This window comes from Tetrao urogallus (assembly GCF_951394365.1).
Source record: "Tetrao urogallus genome assembly, chromosome: 23".
NCBI classification, from domain to species: domain Eukaryota; kingdom Metazoa; phylum Chordata; class Aves; order Galliformes; family Phasianidae; genus Tetrao; species Tetrao urogallus.
The window spans coordinates 3893888-3902169 of record NC_136836.1 but is presented as its reverse complement, the minus strand read 5'-3'; the positions used below and the strand labels follow the sequence as shown (position 1 = coordinate 3902169).

The window sequence follows — 8282 nt, the reverse complement described above, 5'->3', positions numbered from 1 at the left end:
GCCGCGCGTTAGGCCGCAGCAGGCCGCACCGCCTCCCCGCCCCGCTCCGCCTCAGGGCCGCGGCCGGGCGTGGCACGGGGCGGACCGGGAAGCGGCCGCCGCTCCGCCCTCCCCCTCTTTGCCCTTCCGCGTTGGCGCAGCGCTGCCCCGGTATAAAGCGGGGCCGCCGCCCGGCCCGCTCCGGCCCCATGGAGATGCTGCGGTGGCTGCGCGGTGGGAGGCCGGTAAGAGTTGGGCTGGATTCGGGGTGGGGGTCCTGCGGAGGGCGGGGGGCTCTGGGGAGGGCTGAAGGCCGGGGTTGGGGAAGGAGAGAGAGGCCCTACGGGCTGTGCCGCATCGCCCCTAACGCCGTCGTTTCGGCCCGCAGGTCTGGAGTGCGGGTGAAGGCCGAGAGAAAGCTGAGGGCAGCCATGAGTGCGGGCAGCTTGTCCTCCCTGCTGGGCTGCCCCGGCTGGCGTGAGGCGTTCCCAGTGTTCAGACAGCAGTTCAGTCGGCTGGAGGAGAGGATGAGCTCCAGAGATCCATGTGAGAGTGGTTACCTCAGCCTGGGCCGGGCTCTGAGCCGTGAGGAGGGCGTTGGGCCCACTGTGCTGGGCATGGAGCCCGTGGGGAGCCCCACACAGGAGCCCCCCGACAGCCTTGAAATGCAGCTGAAGGTGGACTTCTTCCGCAAGCTGGGCTACTCCTCTGAGGAGATCTACGTTGTACTCCAGAAGCTTGGTCTGAATGCTGATACCAACACTGTCCTCGGGGAGCTGGTGAAGCATGGCCCGGCTGAGCGAGAGCCCACAGAGACCCCTCAGGAGACCAAGGAAGCTCCTTTGGTCCCTCGAGGAGGAGCTGCCAACAAGACTCCTGCACCTGTGCCACCTCTGGAGGAGAAGGAGAGTGATAACCTGAAGCCCATTGTTATTGATGGAAGCAACGTGGCAATGAGGTGCGTCTGGGGCTTGCGAGTAGGCCCTTCTGGGGTAGTTTGTGCTTAACGTGGCCCTTAAGTGCTCCTGTGAGGTGGTGATTTTCTCTACTTCTGTAGCTGTGAGGCGTGCCACGATCTAACAGCCTGGGGTCTGAAAAACTCAGGGTTTTTCACAAAAAACTACAACTGGATGTTCTGGTGGTGGCTGGTAATATTTTCCAATGTACATCACCAGTGTGTGTAGCTGTTTCTTGAGGGTGACGGCCCAGATGGCTCCTTCTACTTGTGGTCTCTACTAGCTCTTACTGTGGTCAGTACCTATTCTGCCAGTAGCGGATGTGCTTCATGGGGAAACAAAGTTTCCTTCCCTCCTGTAGCTGCTGAGGAGGATAACTGAAGATACATTGTCCTCTTACCTAATAGTTTTATATAAGCTTCTGTAGCACTGAGTTGCTCAATACCTAATTATGGGGTTAATTAGAAAAGGCTTTAATATGATTCCGTCTCTGGCGTTGGAGGCCAGTCTCCAGACTGGGAGTCAGGTATTTTTGTGCATTGTGGAAGATGCTCGAGTTTGGAATGGGCCACTCTGCTAAAGAGTGGCCAATTCTGCTGCTTCTGACAGCTGTGATAGCAAGGCAGGGCTGCAGCCCATCTTCAGCATGTTGGATGTTCTGGTGTTGGTCGAGCAGGTTCTATCAGACAATGTAGGAAGGCCACTGGAGTTGTCTGACAGTAATTTGGGCTTACAGGAATCCTAATAGTCACGGGGCACAAGTATCCTTACACTGGGCACTTTTCAGTTCAGTGTCCACACTGATTCTACTTCCACCTTTGTTTTTGGTCCCCTTATGATGGGAGTTACTTGCCACCACCCCAGCTCTAGATGTTGAATTTTCCTCAGCTGCACACAAATGGGTGCCATTAGCTTAATGCACCAGAGTTTGAAGTTGGGCTCCATGGTTAAGAAGCACTTCTTCACTGTTTTAGTTTAATAGGTCTTGTAATGCATGTTTGTGTACACGTGCTTGCTTATTAAAAGAAATGAGTGCACATAGCTGTTGTGTATGTCATTGTAGACTTCTTCCTAAGGTGAAAGTGCTGAATGGAGACTTGTTTGCAGGTGTGGTTTTCACTGAGCCATGGCTGGCAGTTCTAAGAATAGAAGTGAGAAAAGGTGGGGTACGATCTGCTGTGTGCCCAGCTGACAGAGCCTCCGAGTCCCCATGCAAACATGATGCTCCCTGGTCCCACTCTGTTGTCAACAGAATAAAATATTTAACTTTGGAGTCTTCAGGAGAGTCCTGTGCTCAGCAGCTGTGCTGTTACCTGAGATGTGGAGCTGATCTGTATGATTCTTGTGGTGAAGTTTACCTTAGTTAAGTAGGTAGGCTTAAACAACAGCATTGGTTGCATTGATTGAATGAGGAACCTCTTACCCATGAGAGTTACCCCATAAAGTGCAGCAGATTACAGCAGATGTGACTCAGGCAGAGCAGGCAGTAATAACAGTGGCAACAGGACAGAGTTTGACATGAGAAACGCGGTCTGGCTTTTCTTTTTTTTTTTTTTTTTTTTTTTTTTTAAGCAACTTGCTAGAAGGGGAATTCCATTCTGAAACTTCCTGTATTGATGGTGTGTGATGTTCCCTGCTGATTCATTTGCAGTGTGTACAGCGGCCTCCCTGAACAGCTCTTGACAAACATATGCAAATCATAGTGGAAATTAGCTTTTACTTCCTTCTAAGGGAATTTTTTCTTGGCTGCTGCCAAATCAGATCAGCCTGGCTCTAGGCTCTAGGGTGGTAGCAGGGGCTCATAAATGAGAAATAAGCAGAGGATGTTAACCTGTGTCTATCCATAGTGAAAGCAGTCTGATACTGGCAGAGTTCTAGCTAATCTTTCCTGTGATTGTTAATGCTAACCCTTCTGTAACTTGGGATTCTTAATGGAGATTAGTGTCTCTTTAGGTGTGTGTTCTCTTGTTAAATGCATAGTTCTTCTGGAATAGTTCATCTGGAACAACTCTTCAGTTCTCTTAATAGCTTCCGAGAAAGGTGGCTTGCTGGAACTAGAGCATGCAGGCTTGGCTGGGTTTGACTTTTCAAGTCCTCTAGAAAACAGAAACTGTTGGATTTGGTTGCTGTAGAGGTGGGTGAGGGGAAAAAGCACTAACCTTATTCAGCTAGGAAGTCCCTTTTTACATATGCAAAACAAATCTGGGTTATATTTAAGAAGCGTGGTGGACTTGCTTTGATATAGTACAGCACAATGTGATGACAGTTGGAAAATAATGCTAGATTCATAATTGCTTTACAAAGAAGCAGTACTTATTCCTAGACCTGGGAAATCTTGAATGTTTTTAATCCGTTAATAAGATAATAGGTTTATTTCTATCCGAATGCATACAGCTTTTAGTTTTCATTCTTTTTAATATTGCTTTTTTTCATGATGGCCTAAGAAGTTTGGTGTTTCAGAAAGGGGGGAGAAGCTTAAATGTGTTAGCAAATTAGTACAGGTTAAACACTTAAGCTTGTGACTTTGAGGACTGGGCATGAGCTCAGCAACACTGCTGTGTTGTGTGAGGTGTTGGGGCATCTGGTTACCTTCCCTGTCTACTTTCCTTTCCTCTCTGGCATTGTGTGAAGATGCTTCAGCCATTTCATGTGACCTGTGCTTCAGCTTTGCTTGTCCAGGTTTGATTTTTGCACTGCCTCCCTTGTTGTGCTCTTTAGGGATGTGTTCACCCACTGCCTCTCAAGTCTCCACATCTGGGGGCATCTTCCCTGATTACAGAACCCTGCTGTGAGCCTGTGTACAACCTGCTGGGTTCCATGTGCTACAGGAGGCTGTCTTGTACCTCACAGTGCTTATATTCATCTTTCTCTGCCTCACCTGTGAGGCCCTGTGTGCATTCAGACAACATCTAGCTGTGGTGTTTGCTTTGTGTTCTGTATAATGTGCTGGGCTGTAAGTGTCTTGGAGTTGGTGTCCCTCTGTGATAGACAGGATGTGTTTGATTAAGCCTGTGTGCAGCTTTCAGCACTGACCCAGCTGTGCCCTGGAGCTGTGGGCCTGTTTCTAAGGTGCCTTTGGCTACAGAGCTCAATACAAATATCCAGAGGCACAGCAACGCAGCTGTGTCCTGTGCAAGTCCACACAAGACACTTTGCTTACAAAAGTAAACATTAACAAACATCTCTCACAAATGCCCCTAATTTGCTGTTCAATCTTGTGGCTTGACACCACTTATCTTCAATATAATAAAACATGTCTTGGTGTCACTACGAAATGCAGGCTTAGATCCCCAGAATGACAAATCAGGCTGCAACAGAGAGACATTGAAAGTCTGCCAGAGCCATTATCAACAGCAAAGCTGATAACACTGTAAATAGTGGCACTGATAGAACACAACTGGTAGTTTCCTCATAGAGGTTCTGCAAACTTACTGATATGGAGTAATGAATAATGAAGCAGCTTTTAATATTGTAGGTGGTTTCTGACACTGTTGCTAAACTTTGTTTCTTAGCTGCCAAGTGCTCTTGGGACATTGAGCACCGGTGAAGGGAAATGTTGATATTTCATGCAAATGTGCTATTTGCATGAAGCATCAGCAACTGAAGAGGCATCCTGCCTCAGTGCTGATGTCACTGGGGTAAGAGTGCACAAAATGGTGTGTTTTCCCTAAGTTATCAAAGCAGCTTTGTAAGCAGATCCCTTTGTGGAAGTGCAGTTTGCCCTGGCTTGGCCGTTGGCACGCGCTAGCAGAAAAGGACAAAGGAAGTTCAAGATCATGTTGTACTCAGGGCTAAAAATAAAGAGCTGAAGCAAAAGGCCCTGCTTCAAAGGAGCAGTTACAGCTGCTTTGTTCTTCCCACTGAAAACTTGGCTGTTTGTTGGTGTACTGAGGTGCTAAAAGCAATGGTAAAACCTGGTGCTCCTCCTTGAGATCAGCATGTAATACTGATTCTTACTGCTCCAACGCTGAAGGTTGTTTTAATTGCTGAATCTGTTTGCTTAATCTGTTGCCTCACTGATCTGTACATCACCTGAATATTGAAACCCTTTATTTTCTTCTTCACTGCAGCCATGGAAATAAAGAGGTGTTCTCCTGCAGAGGAATCCTTCTGGCTGTGCAGTGGTTTTGGGACAGGGGACACAAGGATATTACAGTGTTCGTGCCGTCTTGGAGGAAGGAACAGCCACGACCAGATGTACTTATAACAGGTGTGGAAATATGAAAGCCAAGAGCAGCTTTTCAGGCTTATTGCTTTGTCGCTTAATGAGCTTGCAAAGTTCTGGGTAGTTAGTAATTAACTTATGAATGGAAGATCTGAGCAGTAGGAGATCCAATAAGCTGCGCTGACCAGTGAGATTTAAAGTCATTAAATTCTCCCTTAAGCAAGTTCTTGCCTGGATCAGTTGGAATAATTCAGAGAACAAAGAATGTAATACTGCTCTGCTTAACTTGTCCTTCATGATTTGAATTCTCCTTTCAGGGAAACACCTTTATGCTATATTTGACTAACATGTTTGACACTAGAAAGTGCAGAGTTTCGATGCACTAGAAGTAAAACCTCAATAGGAGTACAGTCAGGTTTCTTCAAATAGAAGGAAGTTTGCTCTCAGCTTATGAGGAGCTGAGATTTCCAAGTAAACCTACTCAAAAGTAACGTGTGCACACAGTGTTACTATAAAATATGCCAGTCTTAAATGCAAATCAGCACCTTGTATGCAGGATTTGGATGGGACACCCTGTGTTTCAATAGCCTCATGTTCCTGAGTGTTCCCAGGTGGGAATCCACCTCTGATAGACTCAAAAGGTAGTATGAAAAAAGAGGGGAGGGTTGTAAAGAAATGCGTTTGCGTGCATTTTGTTCTTTACAATGTTACCTTATGGGTGGGAAGACCTTTGGGCTGTGCACATTTGTGATGTGGTGACAGTTGTGTTTGTTGTAGATCAGTACATTCTCCGTGACCTGGAAAAGAAGAAGATTTTGGTCTTCACTCCTTCCAGACGGGTTGGGGGCAAACGTGTTGTCTGCTACGATGATCGATTCATTGTGAAACTGGCACACGAGTCTGATGGCATCGTGGTTTCTAATGATACTTATCGGGACCTGCAGAATGAACGTCCTGAGTGGAAGAAATTCATTGAGGAGCGTCTGCTGATGTATTCCTTTGTTAATGACAAGTATGTTCCCAAGTGCCTTGGCTTTCAAAGTGGTCTGTGGGAGCATGTGGTGTTTTTTTTAATGAAGGGAGGGTAACGAGGCATGAAAAAGGGAAAAGGGTGGTAGAGAATGGGAGAAAACAATCCCATAGATACTTCTGTAGAAGGAAGAGAGACAGGAAGAGCTCCTCCCTGGCTGTATAAGGTATGAAGAACTGGAGTCAATGGCTGCACGTGGTTTGCAGGTAGGAGCTCTGCTCTGGAAGAGTTCTTGGGAAAGCTGTAGTGCTTGATTTCCTCACAGCGCTGTCATTGGCAGGCCCAGCCCCAAGTGCTGCTTTTAGTCAGCAGCACAGCACAAAACCTCTTCTGTGCCTGAAGAGAAGCACTTCTTGCCAGTCTGTACCAGGTGATAAGCAGTGAAATGGAAAAGTTTGTTAGGGCTCATAACTTTTAATGCTTGGTGAAATGGGAGACTTCTATAAGAAGTGAAACCCTGACCCCAGAAAGTGAGCTGTTCCTAATTAAGATATCTATTTTTTTAAAAATTATTTTTAGGTTTATGCCTCCAGATGATCCATTGGGGCGGCATGGCCCCAGCCTGGATAACTTTCTGAGAAAGAAACCTGTGGTGCCAGAACACAAGAAGCAGCAGTGCCCTTATGGTAAGATTTGCCTTCTGAACATCAAAACTTCAGTCCCTATATGAGTATAGCTCGTGCATTTGGTAAAATTCAGCTGTCATTCCTTGCTATCTATGCTTTTTTTCCTTGCAGGGAAGAAATGCACTTATGGAATTAAGTGTAAATTCTACCACCCTGAAAGGATCAATCAACCCCAGCGCTCATTAGCTGATGAACTCCGTGCCAATGCAAGATTGTCTCCTACCAGAAGTAGCAGCGCTGTCAAGGAGGAGAAAAAGGGCAAAAGAGGTTCCCAGGCAGAGCTCTTGTGCTCTGGGTCTACAGAGAGTGATAAAAGCTCTTTGCAGAAGATCTCTGCAGAGAGGAAAAGCTTGACACATAAAACAAAGCCCAATGATGTTCCGCTTCAGATCAAAGGCTGTGTGTCAGGCAGTGCTCCTGCTAACAGTGGGAGCCACAGGTCCTCTGAAAGGTACCAGCATCCTCATATGGACTCTCTGTCTTACATCTCTCAGGAGCATCTTGACTCGGGCATTGGGTCTCTGGAGAACCAAATGTCTGACATGTGGCCTTACAGATCTACCAGTCACTGTGATCACTCCCATGCCGAGCAGGTGACAGTCTGCTCCTGTGGTAGGCAGAGACCTGTCTACCCACACTCTCCCAGCTTAGAGCAAAACGGTCTGGTCTCTTACAAGCATGGTTCCCATAAATCTTCTGCCTCTGGTGCTAGCTTCTTGCAGTATAACCCTGAGATACCTCACTCGGGGCCACCTCACTCTTTCTCAGGCTATGGGGTACCTGTCCATCCAGCTAATGCTGGGCAGTACAGTCTCCCCAGTGAGTACAATGCCCCTTCTCTTCCTTCGCTTCATTCTCGTGAGTACTGGTCTGAGCCCTACCAGATGCCTCCTCCCCAGGTGAGATCTAGCAGCGTGCGAGATCCTCACTCAGTGCAGAGAGCCCCAGGGCCAACGTATGGTGATTCCTGCCAGTGGACTGTGTCTGATCAGTTTGCAGAGGAGAGGGCCAATGTTCACGTCAAGCTGTGTGGCATATTCCATCCCCATTTAGTTGATGCTGTGATGAGCCGTTTCCCTCAGCTTTTGGATCCCCAAAAGCTTGCCGCAGAGATATTAACCTACAAATCCCAGAACCCAGGTATATGAAGCAGATGCCAAGGGTAGCCAGCATGCTAAGCTTGTGGGCAGTGTTTGCACTCTGTAGCTGCCATTCGAGGGCTCCTCTTTGTTCCCTGCAAGTCCCAGCTGGAGGCTGGATACCAGATGTGGCATGTTCACAGCAATTTCTGGTCTGGTCATGACTGTGTCCCTCTTAAAGATGTGAGAGTAGGTTATGGTCCCTGTCATCCTCAAAGGATGCTGAAGAGAATCTAGGTGCAGGACAGGAGAAAAGGCTGCTGTTTCAGAGCAGATCTTTCCTATGGGATTTACATGGTGAGTTAGGCACACCCTAAATTCCTGCAGTTCAAAACTGTGTATGGCCTCGTTCCTCCCGCTAGCTCAAGCTTTGTTTTGGCTTGGATT

The 8282-nt window shown here is 47.5% G+C and overlaps 1 protein-coding gene across 1 annotated transcript; it reads left to right on the top strand.

The window, feature by feature from the left end:
- Positions 1 to 410: 410 nt before the first annotated feature.
- On the top strand, positions 411 to 7904 carry ZC3H12A (zinc finger CCCH-type containing 12A; the record flags this gene model as incomplete). Its single annotated transcript, XM_079545925.1, has 5 exons — positions 411 to 937; positions 5006 to 5145; positions 5878 to 6112; positions 6650 to 6756; positions 6868 to 7904. The coding sequence occupies 5 exons, from the start codon at positions 411 to 413 to the stop codon at positions 7902 to 7904; spliced, it is 2046 nt and encodes a 681-aa protein (XP_079402051.1).
- Positions 7905 to 8282: the final 378 nt, after the last annotated feature.